Below are 24,790 nucleotides of genomic sequence, written 5' to 3' on the forward strand. Positions count from 1 at the left end.
AAAGAAAAATAGGGCCAGGCAATGGTGGCTCACACCTGTAATCCCAGTGCTTTGGAAGGCTGAGGTAGGCAGATTACTGGAGGCCAGGAGTTTGAGACCAGTCTAGCCAACACAGCAAAACCCCGTCTCTACTAAAAAATACAAAAAATTAGGCCAGGCATGGTGGCTCACACCTGTAGCTCAGCACTTTGGGAGGCTGAGGCAGGCAAATCACGAGGTCAGGAGTTCGAAACTAGCCTAGCCATCGTAGTGAAACTGCGTCTCTACTAAAAATATAAAAATTAGCTGGGTGTGGTGGCATGCACCTGTAGTCCCAGCTACTTGGGAGGCTGAGGCAGGACAATTGCTTGAACCTGGGAGGTGGAGGTCGCAGTGAGTCGAGATCGTGCCATTGCACTCCAGCCCGGGCGACAATGCAAGACTCCCACTCAAAAAAGAAAAAACATTAGCCAGGCATTGTGGCGTGCGTCTGTAGTCCCAGCTAGTCGGGAGGCTGAGGCAGGAGAATCACTTAAACCCAGGAGGTGGAGATTGCAGTGAGTGGAGATCATACCACTGCACTCCAGCCTGGGCAACAGAGTGAGACTCCATCTCAAAAGAGAAGAAAGAAAAAGAAATGACTAAATAAAGCATATGAACATCTTTGAATCTACAGCCTTTGTAGAGTACCTGAAATTTTATTCATTTTTACATTTAATCTACAGATCTTTATGGAGCCCCTGGTATATGATAAGCACTGTTCTAGATACTGGATATGCAAAAGTAAGCCAAAACAAAAGTCCCTATCCTAATGGGGCTTACATTCCAGCAAGGAAACACAGACAGTAAATAATAAGTTATATGTGTGTCAGATGGCAATAGCTGAAACAAAGCAGGCAAGCCAGGGTAGAGAAAGTTTTCGGGAAACGGGGGGTTTCAATTTGAATGAGATGGTTAGGGAAGCCCTCTACTAAAATGACGTTAGGCAGAAACCTGAATAAGGTGAGGGAGTGAGTCTTGCAAATATGTATTGAATTCTTCCTATGTGCGAGACACTAGTCTAGGCACTGGGGTTATACCTGTGAAGAACATAGGCATGGTTTTTATTCTCCAAGAACTTAAGAGAATTTGGGATATGGGAAGCTGGGATAAATAAAGTGATCTTGCTTTAAAGTCACTTGATATTTTTCTATATACAAAAATGACTTTAGGGCCAGGCATGGTGGCTCACGCCTGTAATCCCAGCACTTTGGGAAGCTGAGGCAGGTGGATCACCTGAGGTCAGGAGTTCAAGACCAGCCTGGCCAACATGGTGAAACCCTGTCTCTACTAAAAATACAAAAATTAGCCAGGCATGGTGATGCATGCCTGTAATCCCAGTACTCGGGAGGCTGAGGCAGGAGACTTGCTTGAACCTACAGGGCAGAGGTTGCAGTGAGCCAAGATCACACCACTGCACTCCAGCCTGGGCAACAGAGTGAGACTCTGTCTCAAAAAAAAAAAAAATGGCAGGGGGCGAGGGTGCTGAATGCAGTGGCTCATGCCTGTAATCCCAGCACTATGCGAGGCCAAGGCAGGAGAATCACTTGAGCTCAGGAATTTGAGACCAGAGTGGGCAACATAGTGAGACCTCATCTCTACTAAAAGTCAAAAAAATTAGCTAGGCATCATGGCATGCACCTGTAATCCCAGCTACTTGAGAGGCTGAGGTGGGAGGATCACTTGAGCTGAGATCGAAGCTGTAGTGACTATGATTGTGCTATTATACTGCAGCCTGGGCAATAGAGCAAGATTCTGTCTCAAAAACAAAAAAACATGGAAATAGACTGGGAAATTTTGATAACAGTTGAAAAGGCATTCCAAATGAAGAGACTGAAGGAGAATGGCAGAGAAGCAGTATTTCTTTTTTTTTTTTTTTTTTTTTTTGAGGCGGAGTCTTGCTCTGTCGCCCAGGCTGGAGTGCAGTGGCCAGATCTCAGCTCACTGCAAGCTCCACCTCCCGGGTTCCCGCCATTCTCCTGCCTCAGCCTCCCAAGTAACTGGGACTACAGGCGCCCGCCACATCGCCCGGCTAGTTTTTTGTATTTTTAGTAGAGACGGGGTTTCACTGTGTTCGCCAGGATGGTCTTGATCTCCTGACCTTGTGATCCGCCCGTCTCGGCCCCCAAAGTGCTGGGATTACAGGCTTGAGCCACCGTGCCCGGCCCGAAGCAGTATTTCAAGAGATAATGGCAGAACATTTTCCAGAAGTGAAGAAAAATACTAATTAAAGCCCTCTTTTTAAAAGGAAAAAGAAGCCTGGTACTGTGGCTCATACCTGTAATCCCAGCACTTTGGCAGGCTGGGGTGGGTAGATTGCTGGAGCCCAGCAGTTCCAGACCAGCCTGGGCAATGTGGGGGAACCACATCTCTACAAAAAATAGAAAAATTAGCCATGTGTGGTGGCACATGCCTGTAGTTCTAGTTCCTCTGGAGGCTGAGATGGGAGGATCACCTAAGCCCAGGGAGATTGAGGCTGCAGTGAGCTCTGATCACACCACTGTGTTCCAGCCCAACAACAGAGTGAGACCCTGTCTCAAAAAAAAAAAAGATAAAAGGAAAAACATAAAAATAAATTAATATTGGCCAGGCGCGGTGGCTCACACTCGTAATCCCAGCACTTTGGGAGACCAAGACGGGCGGATCACGAGATCAGGAGATTGACACCATCCTGGCTAACACAATGAAACTCCATGTCTACTAAAAACACACAAAAAATTAGCCGGGCATGGTGGTGGTCGCCTGTAGTCCCAGCCACTCAGGAGGCTGAGGCGGGAGAATGGCGTGAACCTGGGAGGCGGAGCTTGCAGTGAGCCCAGATCATGCCACTGCACTCCAGTCTGGGTGACAGAGCGAGACTCTGTCTCTCTAAATAAATAAAGAAAGAAAGAAATAAAGTAGTATTTTAGTTAAGAGGATAAGTCCATCCCATTTTAGAAGCTACCAGGCAGTGCTCTGTTTGAATGTCCTAGTGTAACTGGACTCAGGTTTGGCTGCCCGGATACTTGAAAGCCAGACACAAGATACAAGGGTTGGTGGGAGGAAAAGCAGGTTTAATCAGAGAACCAACAAACAGAGAAGATGGTGAACTAGTGTACTAAAGTACCATCTTAAATTCTAAATTTTACCATAGTGTTTTTAAAGGGAGGCTTGGTATGGGAGACATGCAGGAGTGGTGAGAATGCAGGGTCTGTGTGTCTTTGTTCTGATGGCTGTCTTGCATAATTGCCTGTCAGGAGGTATGGTTGCTGTTATCTTGACTTCAGACTGATGGTGATGGACTAATTGTTCCAGACTCACTCTGAGCAGGAGGATTCTGCAGTCTGGGCTCCATGCCTAGTTTGTTTCAAGATTAGCTTCTGGAATCTCTTTCTTTTTTTCCAACTTTTATTTTAGATTCAAGGGTTGCATGTGCAGATTTGGGTAAATTACATGTGACAGGAGTTTGGTGTACAGACAATTTTGTCACCCGGGTAATCAGCACAATACCCAATAGGTAGTTTTTGAACCCTCACCCTCCTCTCTGGAATTTCTTAAGCAAGAACATAATTACATAAGCATGCATTGCCAGAAGGGAGGGAAAGAAGAAGAAGAAAGTTGGTGATTAAAATATATTTTTAAAACTGAGATCCCTGGTTACACTAAGGTTAGGGAAATAAATTAATGTGCTTTAGATTGCCCTAGGAAACCGAGGCCTGGGCCCAGGTTTACAGCTGTCCCCTCTTCCTTTCCTCTTCAGAGAGTACACACTGGATGTGTACAGACTCTCCTCCGTGGTCACACAGCACGATTCCAAGAAGGCTGGAGCTGAGGTGGTAAAGCAAGTGGAGCACCCTTTGCTGAGTGGCCTTTTGTACCCCGGACTGCAGGTACTTAATTAAGTGGGATGGAATGGCCCGGTGACCTTTTCTGCTCTGGTTTGATGATAGGCATATCTCATTGCGCTTTGCTTTACTGCACTACGCAGAGAGTGTGTTTTTTACAAATTGAAGGTGTGTGGCAACCCTGTGTCCGGCAAGTCCACCAGTACCATTTTTCCAACAGCATGTGCTCACTTCGTGTCTCTGTGCCACATTTTGGTAGTTCTCACAATATTTCAAGCTTTTTCATTATTATCATATCTGCATGGTTATATGCGATCTGTGACCTTTGATGTTAATATTATAATTGTTTTGGGGCACCCCAAACTATGCCCATATGAGACAACGAACTTAACAAATATTGTGTGTGTTCCGCCTCCTCTGCCACCCAGTCATTTCGCCACTCTCCTGGCCTCCTTATGTCCTGAAACAGGACAATACTGAAATAAGGCTAATCAATAACCCTACAGTGGCCTCTAAGTGTTGAAGTGTAAGGGAGAGTCACACATCTCTCACTTTATTTATTTATTTATTTATTTTTTTTTTTTTTTATTTTTTTATTTTTTTGAGACAGAGTCTCGCTCTGTCACCCAGGCTGGAGTGCAGTGACGCGATCTTGGCTCACTGCAGCCTCCGCCTCCCGGGTTCAAGCAATTCTCTGCCTCAGCCTCCCGAGTAGCTGGGATGACAGGTGCCTGCTACCACACCCAGCTGATTTTTCTGTTATTTTTAGTAGAGATGGGGTTTCACCATCTTGGCCAGGCTGGTCTTAAACTCCTGACCTTGTGATCTACCCACCTTGGCCTACCACAGTGCTGGGATTATAGGCTTGAGCTACCGCACCCAGCCGCACATCGCTCACTTTAAATCTACACCTAGAAATGATTAAGCTTAGTGAGGAAGGAATGTCAAAAGCCGAGGCAGGCAGAAAGCTGGGCCTTTTGCACCAAATAGCCAAGTTGTGAATCCAAAGGGAAAATTCTTGAAGGAAATTCAAAGTGCTACTCCACTGAACACCTGAAAAATAGGAAGTGAAACAGACGTAAGTTTCACTTATGCTGATATGGAGAAAATTGTAATAGTCTGGATGGAAGAGCAAACCAGCCATAATATTACCTTAAGCTAAAGCCTACTCCAGAGAAAGGTCTTAATTGTCTTCAGTTTTATGAAGGCTGAGAGAAGTCAGGAAGATGCACAAGAAAAGTTTGAAGCTAGCAGAGATTGGTTCATGATGTTTAAAGGGAAAAAAGCTATCTTTATAATGTAAAAGTGCAAGGTGAAGCAGCAAGCGCTGATGTAGAAGTTGCAGCAAGTTACCCAGAAGATCTAGATAAGATCATTGATGAAGGTGGCTACACTACACGGTGGATTTTCAAGGTAGATGAAATAGCCTTTTATCGGAAGAAGATGCCATCTAGGACTTTCATAGCTAGAGAGAACTTGATTCCTGGCTTCAGATCTTCAAAGGACAGGTTGAATCTCTTGTTAGAAGTTAATACAGCTGATGACTTGAAGTTGAAGCCAATGCTCATTTACATTCCAAAAATCCTAGTGCCTTTAAGAATTATGCTATACAGGCCGGGCATGGTGGCTCATGCCTATAATCCCAGCACTTTGGGAGGTCGAGGTGAGCAGATCACTTGAGGCCAGGAGTTCAAGACCAGCCTGGCCAACATGGTGAAACCCTGTCTCTACTAAAACTACAAAAAAAAAAGAAAGAAAAATTAGGCCAGGCGTGGCGGCTCACACCTGTAACTCAGCACTTTGGGAGGCTGAGGCAGACGAATCACGAGGTCAGGAGTTCGAGACTAGCCAGGCTATCATAGTGAAACTGCATCTCTACTAAAAATATAAAAATTAGCTGGGTGTGGTGGCACACACCTGTAGTCCCAGCTACTCAGGAGGCTGAGGCAGGACAATTGCTTGAACCCGGGAGGCAGAGGTTGCAGTGAGCCGAGATTGCGCCATTCACTCCAACCTGGGCGACAATGCAAGACTCCGTCTCAAAAAACAAAAAAAATTAGCCAGGCATTGTGGCACGCGTCTGTAGTCCCAGCTATAGTCAGGAGGCTGAGGCAGGAGAATCACTTAAACCTGGAGGTGGAGGTTGCAGTGAGCCGAGATCACACCACTGCACTCCAGCCTGGGTAACAGAGTGAGACTCCATCTCAAAAAAGAATTATGCTAAGTCTACTCTGCCTGTGCTTTATAATTGGAACAACAAAGTCTGGATAGTAGCACATCTGTTAACAGTATGATTTACTAAGCATTTTAAGCCCACTTTTGAGACCTACTCCTCAGAAAGAAGGATTCTTTTCAAAACATTACTGCTCATTGACAGTGCACCTGGTCACCTAAGAGCTCTGATGGAGAGCTTCTGTAGAGCTTGAGATGTTCAGGAGTTGAATGTTATTTTCATGCCTGCTAACATAACATCCATTCTATAGCCCATGGATCGAGTGATTTCGACTTTCAAGTCCTACTATTTAAGAAATACGTTTCAAAAGGCTATAGCTGCCATAGATAGTGATTCCTGTGATGGATCTGGGCAAAGTAAACTGAAAACCTCTGAAAAGGATCCAGCATTCTAGGTGTTATTAAGAATATCCGTGATTCATGGGAGGAAGTAAAAATATCCATATTAACAGGAGTTTGGAAGAAGTGGATGGTAACTGTCATGGGCGACTTTGAGGGGTTCAAGACTTCAGTGAGGGAAGTCACTGTAGATGGAGTAGAAATAACAAGAGAACTATAATTAGGAGTGGAGCCTGAAGATGTGACTGAATTGCTGCAATCTCATGATAAATTTTGAACAGATGAGGAATTGCTTCTTATGGATGAGCAAAGAAAGTGGTTTCTTGAAATGGAAACTACTGGTGAGGATTCTGCGAACATTGTTGAAATGGCAACAAAGAATTTTGAATATTACATAAACTTAGTTGATAAAGCAGCAGCAGGGTTTGAGAGGATAGACTCCAGTATTGAAAGAAGTTCTATTGTGGACAGAACGCTATCAAACAGCATCACCTGCACCAGATAAAGCTTTCATGAAAGGAAGAGTCAATTGATGTGGCAAACTTCATTGTTGTCTTATTTTAAGGAATTGCCACAGCCACTGCAGCCTTCAGCAGCCACCACCCTGATCAGCCAGCAGCTATCAGACATGGAGGAAAGACCTTCACCAGCAAGATTATGACTTGCTGAAGGCTCAGATGATGGTTAGCATTTTTGGCCATACCTTAACCAAATTAAACTATGTACGTTTTTGTAGACATAAGGCTATTACACACTTTAAATAGACTACGGTATAGTGTAACCACAACTTTTATATGCACTGGGAAACAAAAAAATCCAAGTGACTCACTTTATTGTGGCTGTCTGGAACTGAACCCAGAGTGTCTCTGAGGTATGCCTGTACTGTACACAAACCTCTCTCCTGGCACCAGTTAAATACATGCATTTGCTGTTCCTTCTCCAATCTATAGACTTTCCTGTGTGTCTCTCCTATTCCTCCCCTGCTTCCTGGGATGCTCTTTTACTTCTTCCATTATAATTCCTTCGCTACCTGTCTGTCCTTTAAGACATTGTTCATCTCATACATCTTTATGTTAATCATAATCCTTTTTATCATAATCTTAATAAAGGAAATAAACTTCAGAGTGATATGTGAAAATAAATTTGAGCATGATCCTATTTTCTGTTAAACAAAACAAACACGTTTTGTTTAAAAGAAACAGCCTTCTGTTTCCTTTGTGTGCACGTATATTTGTATGAGCAAGGAAAAGGATAGAAAAATACAAACCAGACCGGCGCAGTGGCTCATGCCTGTAATCCCAGCACTTTGAGAGGCCGAGGCAGGCGGATCACGAGGTCAGGAGATCGAGACCATCCTGGCTAACACGGTGAAACCCTGTCTCTACTAAAAATACAAAAAATCAGCTGGGTGTGGTGGCGGGCGCCTGTAGTCCCAGCTACTCGGGAGGCTGAGGCAGGAGAATGGTGTGAACCCAGGAGGCAGAGCTTGCAGTGAGGCAAGATCGCACTACTGCACTCCAGCCTGGGTGACAGACACTGCGAGACTCATCTCAAAAAAAAAAAAAAAGAAATATACAAACCAAGCTGTTGATACTGGTTACCTTGTGAAGGCAAGATGAAAATATGGATAGACTTAACTTTTTCTTTGTATATCTGTATAATTTTCTTAAAATTTTTGTAGCGACAGGGTCTCACTATGTTGCCTAGGCTGGTCTTGAACTCCTGGCCTCAAGTGATCCTCCTGCCTTAGTCTCCCAAAGTGCTGAAATTGCAGGCATGAGCCAATACATCTAGCCCTCTATAATGTTTGATATGAGAAAATAAAAATTTCCCTTGTCACCTTAAAGAGACGTTTTCCAAGGTTAAACCTGGAGCTGGGTGCAGTGGCTGGCGCCTGTAATCCCAACACTTTGGGAGGCCAAGACAGGCAGATCACTTGAGGTGGGGAGTTCAAGACCAGCCTGACCAATATGGTGAAACCCCTACCAAATAATACAAAAATTAGCCAGGTGTGGTGGCATGTCCCTGTAGTCCCAGCTACTTGTGAAGCTGAGGTGGGAGAATTGCTTGAACCCAGGAGGTCAAGGTTGCAGTGAGCCGAGATCACACCACTGCCCTCCAGCCTGGGTGACAGAGTGAGACCCTATTTAAAAAAAAAAAAAAAAAAAAAAAAAGAGGCCGGGCGCAGTGGCTCAAGCCTGTAATCCCAGCACTTTGGGAGGCCGAGACGGGCGGATCACAAGGTCAGGAGATCGAGACCATCCTGGCTAACACAGTGAAACCCCATCTCTACTAAAAATACAAAAAATTAGCCGGGCGAGGTGGCAGGCGCCCATGGTCCCAGCTACTCAGGAGGCTGAGGCAGGAGAATGGCGTGAACCCGGGAAGCGGAGGTTGCAGTGAGCTGAGATCTGGCCACTGCACTCCAGCCTGGGCGACAGAGCAAGACTGCGTCTCAAAAAAAAAGAAAACCCAGAGACATGCTAGTTCTGCACTGTTGACTGGGTGCCATGGTTTATGCCTGTAATCCCAAGTACTTGGGAGGCTGAGGAGGGAGGATCACTTGAGGCCAGGAGTTCAAGACCAGCATAGGCAATATAGCAAGACTCCATCTCTCTCTTATTCTGTATGTGTGAGACTCCGTCTCTTCAAAGAAAAGAAAAGAAAGAAGGAAGGAAGGAAGGAAGGAAGGAAAGCAGGGAGGGAGGGAAAAAGAAAAGAAAGAACTAGGTCTGTACTGTCTAATGCGGTAGCCTCTAGTCCTAGTCATATGTGGCTAGTGGCTATTAAAATTAAATAAAATGGACATTTTTATTCTCTAGTCGCATTGGCTATATATCAAGTTCTTGGTTAGCTACTATATTGGACAGCACAGACATATAACATATTCATCACTACAGAAGATTGTGTTGGATAATGCTGTTCTAGATTATTCCTGCTTGTTCAGCCTTTTCTTCCTCTTCCCTTCAGCCAGTCATGCACTAAATTTTATCAATTCTACTTTTTCAAAATATCTTAAATTCATTCTTGCTCTGCATCCTCATTGTCTTTTGTTCATCAATATTTCTCACTTAGACTTTCACAATAGCCTTTGAGCCATTCACTTTGTCTCCGACCCATGGGTCTCAAGTCTACCCTGCCCTGTTACTGTTGCCATGTGCCTACAATGCTGGTCATATTTCTCCTCTCCTTAAAACCTTTCACTGGTTAAGATAACACTAGGCACTCTAGCATGACATTTCATGGTCCTTACCTACTTTTCTAACCTCATCAGTCACTACTTCCCACCTCCCTTGAAGTTTGTACTTTTGCAGACTGAATCACTCAGAATTTCCCTAAACACTTCACACCTCTGTGCCTTCTCACATTCTGTTTCCTCCGCATGGTGAAAAACATCTATATGTTCTTCAAAACCAAGCTTAGCCCACAATCTGATATTAGGAAGCCTTCCCCACACCCATCTAACTAGATAGAGATGATTTCTTCTTTTATGTCAACACTGTTCCTTATATGAACATCTAGGTTAGCCCTTAGCACACTGAGTTGAAATGATCTGTTACATGTCTCTCCCCAGCTGGATAATTGGGCTTCTTGAAGGGAGAGTCTTGGTCTGATTTATCTCACCATCCACAGAGCTGGCAGCAGGCCTGGCATGTCATAAATGACAGTCACTGTTTTATTTATTTATTTTATTTTATTTTTTGAGGCAGGGTCTCCTTCTGTCTCCCAGGTTGGGATGCAGTGGCACAATCATGGCTCACTGCAGCCACGACCTCTCTGGGCTTAGGTGATCCTCGTACCTCAGCCTCCTGAGTAGCTGGGACTGTAGATGCATGCCATCACACTTGGCTAATTTTTGTTTGTTTGTTTGTTTTTGTTTTTGTAGAGACACCTGGGCTCAAGTGATCTTTCCGCCTCAGCCTCCCAAAGTGCTGGGATTACAGGCGTGAGCCATCGCACCCAGACAGTCACTATTTTCTAGTTCAGTCTTACCTTTTTCCCGAATTCTTACAGGACTTCTTTATGCTACTTATATGTCATTTGTCAGAGGCCACCTTATCAGTAGGATGCTTTTGGCATGACTACGGTTTGTTTCCTTCTCTCCCTCCCTGCAGGATTCTGCATATCCTGAGGGCAAAGACTACTCTTATTTTTTTATCCCATGACATCCACATGGAGTAATGTTAACCACAAGCACTCAGCAACTGTCTTTGCAGCTTTTGAGGCCAAGAGGGAGGCTGACTGCTGTTTTATTTTCTTCTTGGCTTTACCTTCTGAAAAATCTAGTAATTTCCTAAAGTTTCTGATTTCTCAGACCTATATAGAAGAAATAAAGTAGATGTTTAGGCCGGACACGGTGGCTCTTGCCTATAATCCCTGCACTTTGGGAGGCCAAGGCGGGTGGATCACCTGAGCTCAGGAGTTTAAGGCCAGCCTGGACAACATGGCAAAACCCCGTCTCTACTAAAAGTACAAAAAATTAGCTGGGCGTAGTGGTGCATGCCTGTAATCCCAACTATTCAGGAGGCTAAGGCAGGAGACTCACTTGAACCTGGGAAGCAGAGGTGGCAGTGAGCCGAGATCATGCCACAGCACTCCAGCCTGGGCAACAGAGTGAGATTCTGTCTCAAAAAAATAAAGTAGATGTTTATGTTCATGTGTTTCTTTCCACAGGCTTTGGATGAAGAGTATTTAAAAGTAGATGCCCAATTTGGAGGCGTTGATCAGAGAAAGATTTTCACCTTTGCAGAGAAGGTGAGTGTCTGCTTTCCTGCCTTTTTTCACTTGCGCCTCAGAGGTATGCAACTATGTTTATTGAACTGTGATGTGTCAGTCCCACTAGTCATAGTGTATGGTAAATATTCTCCTTGTTTTGCAGATGAGAAAACTGAGGATAGAAGAATAAGAAGTTGTCCAATATCACACAGTTAGTAACTGAGCAGGAATTATTAGTACCCAGATATTTCAAACTCCAAAGCCCATGTGCCTGGTGACAACCAGGAAGCTGCTCCTGCACCTGTTGGATTTACTCCTTTCCTAATAGCCTAGTTTCCAAGGAGAGGCATTACCAGATGGAATTACTGTCCTTTCACAGAGCATTTGGTTCGCATTTCCCACCATCTTTTTCTTTGTTTTGTCTTTTTTTTGAGATAAGTTCTCGATCTGTCGCCCAGGCCAGACTGCAGTGGTGTGGGCCTGGGCTCAAGCAGTTCTCCCACCTCAGCCTCCCAAGTAGCTGGGAGCACAGGTGCATGCCACAACACTCGGCTAGTTTTAAAATTGCTTGCAGAGACGAGGCCTCCCTGTATTGCCCAGGCAGGTCTCAAACCCCTAGGTTCAAGCAGTCTTCCTGCCTTGGCCTCCCAAAGTGCTGGGATTATAGGTGAGATCCACTGTGCCTGGCTTAGTTTTTTGATATATTAATGAATGCAGAAATGCTTACTATATATATATATATATATTTTTTTTTTTTTTTTTTTTTTTTTTTTTTGAGACAGAGTTTCGCTCTTGTCACCCAGGCTGGAGGAGAGCAATGGCTTGATCTCGGCTCATTGCAATCTCCCCCTCCAGGGTTCAAGCGATTCTCCTGCCTCAGCCTCCTGAGTAGCTGGGATTATAGGCGCCTGCCACCATGCCTAGGTAATTTTTATATTTTTAAGTAGAGATGGGGTTTCACCATGTTGGCCAGGCTGGTTTCGAACTTCTGACCTCAGGTGATCCACCCATCTCAGCCTCCCAAAGCACTGGGATTACAGGTGTGAGCCACTGCATCTAGCCACAATATAAATTTTTTGAGGGCCAGGTGCTGTGGCTCATGCCTGTAATCCCAGCACATTGGGAGGCTGAGGCAGGAGGATCATTTGAGCCTGGGAGTTTGAGACAAGGCTGGGCCACATAGCAAGACCCTGTCTCCACAATAAAATATTAAATTAGCCAGGCACGCCCCTGTAGTCCCAGGTACTCAGGAAGCCGAGGCAGAATGATTGCTTGAGCCCAGGAGTTTAAGGCTGCAGTGAGCCATGATCACACCATCACACTCCAAACTGGGTGACAAAGCAAGACCTTGTCTCTGAAAAAAAAAAAAAAGAATAAAATAAATACATTTTTTGATTAATTATTATTATTTTTTATTTTTTGAGACAGAGTCTCGCACTGTTCCCTGGCTGGAGTGCAGTGGCGCAATCTTGGCTCACTGCAACCTCTGCCTCCCAGATTCAAGCGACTCTTTGCTTAAGCCTCCAAAGTAGCTGGGATTACAGGTGCCCGCCACCACACCCGGCTAATTTTTTTGTATTTTTAGTAGACACGGGGTTTCACTATGTTGGCCAGGCTGATCTCGAACTCCTGATCTCGTGATCCACCTGCCTCAGCCTCTCAAAGTACTAAGATTACAAGCATGAGCCACTGGGCCTGGCCTGTTATTTCATTTTATCTGCATGATTAACTTTTTAGTTGGACCTTCTTTTATTATTACAGCAGGGATTTGGCCCATATCTGTTTTTGTATGACTTATGAGCTAAGAATGGTTTTTACATTGTTTAAGGATTGTGAAAAAAGATGATGAATATGCAGTAGAGAGCATATGTGGACCAGAAAGCCTAAAGTATTTTTTTTTCTTTTTCTTTCTTTTTTTTTTTTTTGAGAGGGAGTCTCACTTTGTCACCCATGCTGGAGTGCAGTGGCGTGATCTTGGCTCACTGCAACCTCTGCCCCCTGGGTTCAAGCGATTCTCCTGCCTCAGCCTCCCAAGTAGCTGGGACTACAGGCATGTGCCACCACACCCCGCTAATTTTTATATTTTTAGTAGAGACAGGGTTTCACCATGTTGGCCAGGATGGTCTTGATCTCTTGACCTCATGATCTACCTGCCCTAGCCTCCCAAAGTGCTAGGATTACAGGCATGAGCCACCGTGCCCAGCCCCTAAAATCTTTATTAACTATCCCTTTCTAAAACACTGTGCCCATTCCTGCCCTAGAGATTACAACATGTATCCTTGCAACTTATTACAGTTTAAGTTAGATATTTTTACCAGTGCCCAATAATGCAAGAAACATGTTTACTACATTTTTGCTCCAACAACAGTTGGAGTAAAACTCTTTTTTGTTTGTTTGTTTGTTTTCGTTTTTTGAGACAGAGTCTTGCTCTGTCGCCCAGAGTGGAGTGCAGTAGTGCGATCTTGGCTCACTGCAAGCTCCACCTCCTGGGTTCAAGCCATTCTCCTGCCTCAGCCTCCTGAGTAGCTGGGACTACAGGCTAATTTTTTGTATTTTTAGTAGAGATGGGGTTTCACCGTGTTAGCCAGGGTGTCTCGATCTCCTGACCTCGTGATCTTCCCACCTTGGCCTCCCAAAGTGCTGAGATTACAGGTGTGAGCCACTGTGCCTGGCAAAACTTTTTTTTTTTTTTTTTGAGACACAGTGTTACTCTGTCACCAAGCTGGAGTACAGCAACATGATCTTGACTCACTGCAACCTCTGCCTCCTGGGTTCAAGCCATTCTCCTGCCTCAGCCTCCTGAGTAGCTGGGATTACAGGCTCCCACCACCATGCCCAGCTAATTTTTGTATTTTTAGTAGAGACGGGGTTTCACCATATTGGCCAGGATGGTCTTGATTCCCTGACCTCGTGATCCGCCCGCCTCAGAGTGCTGGGATTACAGGCATGAGTCACCGCACCTGGCCTCAAAACTCATTTTTTACATACATTTTAAATCCTTGGCTGGGTGCAGTGGGTCACCCCTGTAATCCCAGCACTTTGGGAGGCCAAGACAGGCAGATCACCTGAGGTCAGAAGTTTGAGACCAGCCTGGCCAACATCATGAAACCCCATTGCTAGTAAAAATGTAAAAATTAGCCGGACACAGTGGTGTGCACCTATAATCCCAGCTCTTCAAGAGGCTGACACAGGAGAATTGTTTGAGCCTGGGAGGCAGAGGTCGCAGTAAGCCAAGATCACACCATTGCACTCTAGGCTGGGCAACAGAAAGAGACCTTGTCTCAAAAATAAAATAAAATAAATCTTAAAGACATTATTACAATTTTTTTTTTTTTTTTTTCCTGAGACTGAGACTCCATCGCCCAGGCTGAAGTGCAATGGTGTGATCTTGGCTCACTGCAACATCAGCCTGCCTGTCATGGGATTCTCCTGCCTCAGCCTACTGAGTAGCTGGGATTACAGGTGCCCACCACCACGCCCGGCTAATTTTTGTATTTTTAGTAGAGACGGGGTTTCACCATGTTGGCCAGGCTGGTCTTGAACTCCTGACCTCAAGCAATCTGCCCACCTTGGCCTCCCAAAGTGCTGGGATTACAGGCGTGAGCCACTGCACCCAGCCTATAATTGTTTTTTAAGTCACTTTTCATGTATATCTACCCCTACTTCCCCTTTCTGATACTCTTGATTCTTGCCTGCAGTTCTTTGCTTCTATGTGAGTTCATTTTCCTTCAACCTAAAGAGCCCCCACTTAGTATTTTGTGTTTGTAGTGCAGTTCTTTCAGTAATTAGTTATTTCAGCTTTCTTTTATCTGAAAACATCTATTTCTTTCACTGCGTATGAAATTTGAAGTTTGGAATTATTTTTCTTTTGGCACCTTTAAAGAATCATTGCATTGCCTTCTGAGTTCCATAGTTTCCACTGAAAAGTCACCTGTAAGTATTATTGTTTCTCCTTTACAGATAATATGTTTTTTCTCTGACTGCTTTTAAGATTTTTTCTTGTTTCTGATTTTCAGCAATTTGACTGTGATGTTTTTGTTACTGTTTTCTTTTTTTTTTTTTTTTTTTTTTTTGAGACGGAGTCTCGCTCTGTCGCCCAGGCTGGAGTGCAGTGGCCGGATCTCAGCTCACTGCAAGCTCCGCCTCCCGGGTTTACGCCATTCTCCTGCCTCAGCCTCCCGAGTAGCTGGGACTACAGGCGCCCGCCACCTCGCCTGGCTAGTTTTTTGTATTTTTTAGTAGAGACGGGGTTTCACCGTGTTAGCCAGGATGGTCTCGATCTCCTGACCTCGTGATCCGCCCGTCTCGGCCTCCCAAAGTGCTGGGATTACAGGCTTGTTACTGTTTTCTTTGAGACAGGGTCTTGCTTGCATTGCGCAGGGTAGAGTGATTGATCTTGGCTCACTGCAGCCTTGACTTCCTGGGCGCAGGTGATCCTGCCACCTCAGCCTCCCAAGTAGCTGGGACTATGGATGTGCGCCACCATGCCTGGCTAATTTTTGTATTTTTTTATGCAGATAGAGTTTCACCATGTTGGCCAGGCTAGTCTCATACTCCTGAGCTCAAACGATTTGCCTGCCTTGGCCTCCCAAATTGCTAGAATTACAGGTGTGAACCGCTGTGCCTGACCAGCTATGATGTTTTCAGCTATAGTTTTCTTTGTATTTATCCTGCTTAGATTTTGCTGAGCTTCTTGAACCAGTGGATTTGTTTTCATCAAATTTGGGTAATTGTCTGCCATGATTTCCTCAAATACTGCTTCTCTCTTTTTCTCTTTCTCCTCTAGGGACTTTATACAACTCATGTTTCTTTTTTTTTTTTTTTTTTTTTTTTTTGAGGCGGAGTCTCGCTCTGCCACCCAGGCTGGAGTGCAGTGGCCGGATCTCAGCTCACTGCAAGCTCCGCCTCCGGGTTCACGCCATTCTCCTGCCTCAGCCTCCCAAGTAGCTGGGACTACAGGCGCCCACCACCTCGCCCGGCTAGTTTTTTGTATTTTTTAGTAGAGACGGGGTTTCACTGTGTTCGCCAGGATGGTCTCGATCTCCTGACCTTGTGATCCGCCCGTCTCGGCCTCCCAAAGTGCTGGGATTACAGGCTTGAGCCACCGCGCCCGGCCACAACTCATGTTTCATATTCTGTTCTGTTGTTTTCCTTTCTTTGTTCCCTCTGTGCTTTAGTTTGGATATGTTCTATTGAACTTTCTTCAAGTTTATCAATCCTGTCTTCTGTTAAATCCAGTATTGTATTGTGACATTTTAGAACTTCCATTTGATTCTTGTTATAGATTCCAATTGTCTTTTACAATTCTCTTTCATCCATTTTTGTCTGTCTTTTCTTACTTCCTTTTTGGTTTGCTTTTCCTTTCTATTCTGCCTATGTACTCTTATTTTCTTTAACATACCAATCACAATTATTTTGGCATCATGACCTATTTACTGCAATATCTGGATTGTTTCTGAATCTGCTTCTATTGACTATTTTCTCTTGACTGTCAACCACTTTTCTCTGCTTCCCATTTCTAGTACTTTTTTTTTTTAATCAAAGGGATTATAGATGCATTGTAGACCCTCTGGATTATGTTTATAGGATGCTATGTTTTCTGTAGATTGCTAAATTACGGACTTATCACCTGGGTTCTGTCAGGGGTTGGTTTTCGGCTTTGTTAGAACACATCTACTTCAGCTTGGCCTTTACTCCTGTGGTGTGGTCCTTGTTCCTAGAGCATGGACTTTCTAGAGACTCAAACTGAAATATCAGGGTGTTGACAAAGCCCTCTCTACTTTGATTGGACCTAAACTTCCATCTCTGTCTCCCCAATACTGTGCAGCCTCCAAAATCTCTGCCGAGGTCTCCAGCCTCCCAGAGCCTGTTCTCTGCCAGACTTCCTGGTATCTCACTATGTGCATACACAGCTATGAGTCAGCCAAGAAGTCAGTGGGGAATTTTGACATAGGCTGAGGAACCCATCCCAATCCCTAGCCTCCTGCAGCCCTGAACTCCAGTAGCCATTTCCCCTGCTTAGTCTCTTACTGTCTGCTTGGTCTCTTTTTCTCAGCACCTGGTTTGCAAAAAAATACCCTCAGTGAGAAAGCCAAGGCGAGTGTGTAGTCACCTTCCCTTCGCTCAAGATTTGCTGCCCTGTTGGGTTTTTTTGTTTTGTTTTTTGTTTTTGTTTTTGTTTTTTTTGAGACGGAGTCTCGCTCTGTCGCCCAGGTTGCAGTGCAGTGGCACGATCTCGGCTCACTGCAACCTCTGCCTCTCGGGTTCAAGCAATCCTACTGCCTCAGCCTCCCGAGTAGCTGGGATTAATTACAGGTGCCTGCCACCACGCTCGGCTAATTTTTGTATTCTTAGTAGAGACGGGGTTTCACCATGTTGGCCAGGCTCATCTCGAACTCCTAACCTTAGGTGATCCACCCATCTCAGCCTCCCAAAGTGCTGGGATTACAGGTGTGAGCCACCGCGCCCAGCTTGCCCTGTTGTTTTATGTATTTCCATCTTTTATTGTTGTTTACGGTGACTTAAATCCAATAGCCTCACAATGTAATACGATAGAAAAGCAGTAGGGAAAAAAAACTTTGCTTGAATTACAATCACTGTCAAAAACTACATATTTGGTATAAAAAGATTGGAAGCAATATAACAGCTACTCAGTTGCTGGCCAAGTTAGATGAGATCAAGGCACTGAGGAGGAACTTAGACTAATACCTGCTTTTGTGTGTTTCTCTAATCTCTCAGTACCTCCCTGCACTTGGCTATTCAAAACGGGTCCATCTGATGAATCCTATGGTTCCAGGATTAACAGGCAGCAAAATGAGCTCTTCAGAAGAGGTAAGTTGTCAGCTGAGACTTGAATTTAGAAATCTTCAGCCTCAATGGATAGATCGAGGACTGAAAAGAACAGTGACCTGGCTAACTAGAATTCTCCAATATTTGAGTTAGAAGGTGCCTTACACCATTCAATTAGTTCAGTGGTTCTTTAGTATCAAAGGATCCAGAGCAGTCCTGATGAGATCTAATCATAACTTAATGGTTTTTGCTGCTGATAAAAAAAAAATACAAGTAAAAGTAATGTCTTTGTTCATAGAACTGTGATAAAATTCAGCCTTATTAATGAGAGCACTATGGTTGCATTTCACTAATTAGCATTTTGATTCCTAGGGTAATACTTGATACCACTAATATTATGATATCTTTTAATATTTAAGAGTCCCTCTTGAGCTCATGTACTTGAGGGAAAGTTCACTTTGATTCTGATCATTAGAGCGTGGAAATCCAAAGATGTAAAAGGTTGAGTTCTGGGTTCCCAAACATGGCTTGTCTTCAGAATCATCTAGGGAATTAAAAAAAAAAACCAAAAAAAAGTGTTGATTAGACCTTGTCCACAAGAGATTCTGATAAAGTAGTTCTGGGAGGAACTCAGGAATCTGTATTTCCTTCCTTCCTTCCTTCCTTCCTCTCTTTTTTTTTTTTTTTTTTTCCCCTTTTTGTGAGATAGTTTCACTGTGTTGCCCAGGCTGGAGTGCAGTGGTGCGATCTCAGCTTACTGCAACCTCCGCCTCCCCGGTTCAAGCAATTCTCCTGCCTCAGCCTCCTGAGTAGCTTGGGACTACAGGTGCCTACCAACACGCTTAGCTAATTTTTGTATTTTTCAGTAGAGACTGGGTTTCACCGTGTTGGCCAGCCTGGTCTCAAACTCCTAACCTCAAGTGATCTGCCCTCCTTGGCCTCCCAAAGTGCTGGGATTATGGGTGTGACTCACCGTGCCTGACCAGGAATCTGTATTTTCTTTGAAATCCTACTAGGTGATTCTGGTTTAAGTCACATCTGGACACTCATCTAGTTCTTTAAATATGACATCTCAAACTTTGATCAGACGTTGGTGATTATATGCATGTATACTGTTGTATTTTTTCGTTTTTGTTGTTGTTTTCCAACCTCACCCCATTACCATTTTGTTTTCGTTTTTTTTTTTTAAGACGGAGTCTTGCACTGTCAACCAGGCTGGAGTGCAGTGGCGTGATCTCAGCTCACAGCAGCCTCTGCCTCCTGGGTTCAAGCAATTCTCCTGCCTCAGCCTCCTGAGTAGCTGGGATTACAGGCACGTGCCACCACGCCTGGCTAATTTTTGTGTTTTTAGTAGAGACGGGGTTTCACCATCTTGGCCAGGCTTGTCTTGAACTCCTAACCTCGTGATCCACCCTCCTCGGCCTCCCAAAGTGCTGGGATTCCAGGTGTGAGCCACTGCGTCCGACCTCCCTGTTACCATATTTTTAAAGAATATACTCATTCCTTTTTCTCTCACGTTAAAATGCTCCTTGTGTCACTTACTACTCTGCCAAATATCATATCACTCATCCTGTTTGGTGACATTTGCTGTTTCTTCACCCTGGTAATCAGGCCTAGCAGTAGTTGCCAAATCAGAATCACTTGGAGAAGTTCATATATATATATGTTTCACCATGTTGGACAGGCTGGTTTCGAACTCCTGACCTCAGGTGATCTGGCTGCCTTGGCTTCCCAAGGTGCTGGGATTACAGGCGTGAGCCACTGCACCGGCCTTTTTTTTTTAATTATATATATATAATATATGATATATATAATAGAATATATATTAAAGTAAATATTATATAATAAATATATATTATATATTAATAATAAACCCAGCCAAAAAGTTTTTTAAAATACAAATTTAAGCTGGACGTGGTGGCTCACGCCTGTAATCCCAGCACTTTGGGAGGCCGAGGCAGACGGATCACGAGGTCTGGAGATCAAGACCATCCTGGCTAACACGGTGAAACCCCGTCTCTACTAAAAATACAAAAAATTAGCTGGGCGTGGTGGTGGGCGCCTGTAGTCTCAGCTACTCGGGAGGCTGAGGCAGGAGAATGGCGTGAACCCGGGAGGTGTAGCTTGCAGTGAACCGAGATGGTGCCACTACACTTCAGCCTGGGCGACAGAGCGAGACTCCGTCTCAAGAAAAAAATAAAATAAAATAAAATAAATAAAATAGAATAGAATAAACAAATTTTTAAAAAAAGACCGGCGTGGTGGTTCATGCCTGTAATCCCAGCACCTTGGGAGGCCAAGGCAGACAAATCACCTGAGGTCAGGAGTTCGAGACCAACCTGTCCAACATGGTGAAACCCCATTTCTGCTAAAAGTACAAAAATTAGCTAGGCGTGGTGGCAGGTGCCTGTAATCTCAGCTACTCGGGAGGCTTAAGCAGGATAATTGCTTGAACCCAGGAGGCGGAGGTTACAGTGAGCTGAGATCATGCCATTGCACTCCAGCCTGGGCAATAAGAGCGAGACTCCCTCTCAAAAAAAAACAGGCCAGGGACAGTGGCTCACACCTGTAATCCCAGCACTTTGGGAGGCCAAGGCAGGTGGATCACCTGAGGTCAGGAGTTCCAGACCAGCCTGGCCAACATGGTGAAACCCCTTCTCTACTAAAAATACAAAATTCAGCTGGGTGTGGCGGCATGCACCTGTAATCCCAGCTACTCGGGAGGCTGAGGCAGGAGAATCACTTGAACCCAGGAGGCAGAGGTTGCACTGAGTCAAGATTGTGTCACTGCACTCCAGCCTAGGCCACAGAGTGAGACTCCATCTCAAAAAAAAAAAAAAAAAGATTGCCTGGCCCAATCCCAAGAGATTTTGATTCATTAGGTTTGGGTGGAACCCAGTAAAAGGTGATTCATATACTGTCACATGTGAGCTAGAATTTGGTAACCACTGATCTCAAATGACCATGAAACTCACTCTTTCCAAATAAGAAACAAAGCCTATTACCTAAGAAGGAAAAATGACTGTAGATAATATATAATACCTAGTGTGGCTGATTGCTGTGAACCAGTAGCCTCACACATTGTTGATAGCAGTGTTGATTAGGATACCTCTCAAAAACCAATTTTGAACCTAGCAATTTTGGGCAGCTTAATGAAATGATTCTAGAGAAGGCAAAAAAACTCTGCAAAGATGTCTGATGTAGCATTATATGTAATTTGTAAAAATTAGGATAGAATCTAAGAGTTTGGAGTTTGTTAAATTATGCTTCCACTAATTATTGGGAATATAATACGGCATAAAAACTGTAAGTAGGCCATACATTGTGGTTCACACCTGTAATCCTAGCACTTTGGGAAGCCAAAGTAGGCAGCTAACTCGAGTCCAGGGGTTCAAGACCAACCTTGGCAACATGATAAAACCCCATCACTACAAAAAATTTTAACAATTAGCTAGGCATAGTGGCATGCACCAATAGTCCCAGCTACATGGGAGGCTGAGGTAGGAGGACTACTTGAGCCTGGGAGGCAAAGGTTGCAGTGGGCCATGATCATGCCACCACATTCCAGCCTGGGTGGCAAAGCAAGTGATATCCTATCAATCCCAACACTTTGGGAAGCTGAGGCAGGAGGATTGCTAGAGGCCAGGAGTTTGAGACTGTCCTGGGCAACATAGTGAGACCCCATTTTAACAAAAATAAAAATTTGCTAGGCATGCCGGGCGCAGTGGCTCACGCCTATAATCCCAGCACTTTGGGAGACCAAGGCAGGTGGATCACCTAAGGTCGAGAGTTCGACACTAGCCTGACCAACATGGAGAAACTCCGTCTCTACTAAAAATACAAAATTAGCCAGGCATGGTGGTGCATGCCTGTAATCCCAGCTACTTGGGAGGCTGAGGCAGGAGAACCGCTTGAACCCGGGAGGCGGAGGTTGCGGTGAGCCGAGATCACGCCATTGCACTCCAGCCTGGACAACAAAAGCAAAACTCTGTCTCAAAAAAAAAAAAAATTAGCCAGGCGTGGTTGTGTACACCTGTAGTCCTAGCTCCTCATGAGGCTGAGGTCAGAGGATCACTTAATGGCAGGAGTTTGAGGTTACAGTGGACTATAATTGCACCACTGTACTCCATCCTGAGCAACAGAGCGAGACCATCTCAAAAGAAAAAAAAATTATAAGGAAGGACCAGGTAGCCACTCAGAAATACTTAAAAGATAGACATTTATTCTCCAACTATGAATTCATAACAATTTTGTGTGCTATAAACAAAGCCTGAGAAGAACACAAAAAATAAAATAGTTTAATTTGTTAGATGGCAGGATTTTGAGTGGTTTTTCACTCTGTCGCCTAGGCTGGAGTGTAGTGACATGATCATGCCTCACTGCAGTTTCAACCTCCTGGGCTCAAGTGATCCTCCTGCCTCAGCCTCCCGAGTAGCTGGGACCACAGGTGCCTACTACCACACCCAGCTATTTTTTTGTTTTCAGTAGAGATGAGGTCTTACTATGTTGCCCATGCTGGTCTTGAACTCCTAGGCTCAAGTGACCCTCCAGCCTCCCAAAGTAATAAGACTACAGGCGTGAGCCACTGTGTCCAGCCTAATGTTAAAATATTTTTATTGCCGGGGTGCGGTGGCTCACGCCTGTAATCCCAGCACTTTGAGAGACCAAGGCGGGCGGATCACTAGGTCAGGAGATCGAGACCATCCTGGCTACCACCGTGAAACCCCGTCTCTACTAAAAATACAAAAACAAAATTAGCCGAGTGTGGTGATGGGCGCCTGTAGTCCCAGCTATTCAGGAGGCTGAGGCAAGAGAATGGCGTGAACCCAGGAGGCGGAGCTTGCAGTGAGCAAAGATCACACCACTGCACTCCAGCCTGGGCGACAGAGTGAGACTCCGTCTCAAAAATATGTATATATATATATTTTTTTTATTTTTACCGTGTCCACAGGAAAATATCTGCAAGCACCTAATGTTAAAATCTTTGTAAAAAAATTTTTTTTAGCTAGGCACAGTGGCTCACACCCTTAATCCCATCACTTTGGGAGGCCAAGGCAGGAGAATTGCTTGAGCCCAGAAGTTTGAGACCCGCCTGGGCCACATGATGAAACCCTGTCTCTACAAAAAATAGAAGAATTAACTGAGCGTGGTGACACATTCCTGTAGTCCCAGCTTTCCAGGACGCTGAGATGGGAGAATCTCTTGAGCCCAGGAGGTTGAGGCTGCAGTGAGTCAGCATTGTGCCACTGCACTCCAGCCTGGGCGACAGAGAAGAAAAAACAAAATTTAACTCATATCAGTTGAGCATATTCTCATTTTCAACCACAAGAGGTCCTCTTCCCTTCCATGACTTCTAGGAGTCCAAGATTGATCTCCTTGATCGGAAGGAGGATGTGAAGAAAAAACTGAAGAAGGCCTTCTGTGAGCCAGGAAATGTGGAGAACAATGGGGTTCTGTCCTTCATCAAGCATGTCCTTTTTCCCCTTAAGTCTGGTAACACTCTCTGTTTTCTTCCTAGAGGCCAGGCTAGAATAGAAAAATTCATGCTGTGATCATACTTGTGATTTGTCACAGACCGTTCCTCCAGGGACTGGCTGCCCTGATTCTCTGCTCTGATTTCTTATATATTAAAGTATGAATGATGTTGGGATGTAATTTAATGGTTCATATATTCGTTACCAGGGTAGGTTCTGAGGGAATATTGGAGTGGGCAGAGGTGTTAGAAGTAAGGGTGGGGGCAGACATGTTGAACTAGAGGAATACAACAAAATAGATATAAACCACAAGCCTTCCCCTGAAGCAGCTGAGATGCTAGCTGGGTATACAATAGTGCCATTCATCCAATCTAAGAATAATAAAATACCATACCATAAAATTCAGAATATATGGCAAAAACTACAAATAGTCATGCATGTGGGTTAGGAATGCCGATTCTGCCACTGTCAATGAGTTTGCTGACATGGATCCTTTTCCTTACAGAGTTTGTGATCCTACGAGATGAGAAATGGGGTGGAAACAAAACCTACACAGCTTACACGGACCTGGAGAAGGACTTTGCTGCTGAGGTAATGTGAAAGGAAAAGGAATCCTTTCCTGAAGATCTGTATTTTATTTTTTGCTGACTGTTAGAACTTTAGAACAACTTGTTCTGTGTAGAAGTAAGCTGCCTGGTATTTTTTCTCTACTTTTGGTAATCTCACCAGTGTCTCTTTTCCTTCAAAACTGCAGTTTTGGTTAAAGTTTCTTGTCAGTTAGCTTTTCTGATTTAGGAATTTCGTTAATGCAGACGGATTTCTATCCCTCAGGGCCCTTTAAGGCCTTACCTGGCGGGGACTTTTTCTCACCTCTTCTCAGGAAACATTTCTTATCAGTAAATGTCTGTAATCTTATGCACACGGGTAGTCCCTTTAGGATGTACAAAAGCAGTACTCATTCAGTAGAACCCATACTTCTTCAAGTACCCATACAACCATTCAGCCATTCGGTTTTTCACTTTCTGTACCATATTCAATAAATTACATGAGATACTAAAAAAAAAAAAAGAAAGAAAGAAAAGAAGAGAATGTACTGGGCATAGGGGCTCACGCCTGTAATCCCAGCACTTTGAGAGGCTGAGGTGGGCGGATCACCTAAGGTCGGGAGTTCGAGACCAGCCTGACCAACATGGAGAAACCCCGTCTTTACTAAAAATACAAAAAATTAGCCAGGCATGGTGGCGCGCGTCTGTAATCACAGCTACTCGGGAGGCTGAGGCAGGAGAATTGCTTGAACCTGGGAGGCAGAGGTTGTGGTGAGCTGAGATTGCACCATTGCACTCCAGCCTGGGCAACAAGAGTGAAACTCTCTCTCAAAAAGAAAAAAAGAAAGGAAAA

The 24,790-nt window shown here is 44.5% G+C and overlaps 1 protein-coding gene across 3 annotated transcripts in view; it reads left to right on the forward strand.

The window, feature by feature from the left end:
- Positions 1 to 24,790, forward strand: part of YARS1 (tyrosyl-tRNA synthetase 1) — a 45,559-nt gene that overhangs the window by 9,561 nt on the left and 11,208 nt on the right. For all 3 annotated transcript variants that reach the window (XM_033227249.1, XM_033227250.1, XM_033227252.1), the window contains 5 exons: positions 3,758 to 3,887; positions 11,088 to 11,168; positions 17,868 to 17,960; positions 23,276 to 23,411; positions 23,898 to 23,983. In XM_033227249.1, coding sequence (XP_033083140.1) covers positions 3,758 to 3,887; positions 11,088 to 11,168; positions 17,868 to 17,960; positions 23,276 to 23,411; positions 23,898 to 23,983 — 526 coding nt within the window. The remainder of the gene's footprint in view (positions 1 to 3,757; positions 3,888 to 11,087; positions 11,169 to 17,867; positions 17,961 to 23,275; positions 23,412 to 23,897; positions 23,984 to 24,790) is intronic.

The sequence above is a fragment of the Trachypithecus francoisi genome, unplaced genomic scaffold (assembly GCF_009764315.1).
Source record: "Trachypithecus francoisi isolate TF-2019V2 unplaced genomic scaffold, Tfra_2.0 Lachesis_group12, whole genome shotgun sequence".
Lineage (NCBI taxonomy): Eukaryota > Metazoa > Chordata > Mammalia > Primates > Cercopithecidae > Trachypithecus > Trachypithecus francoisi.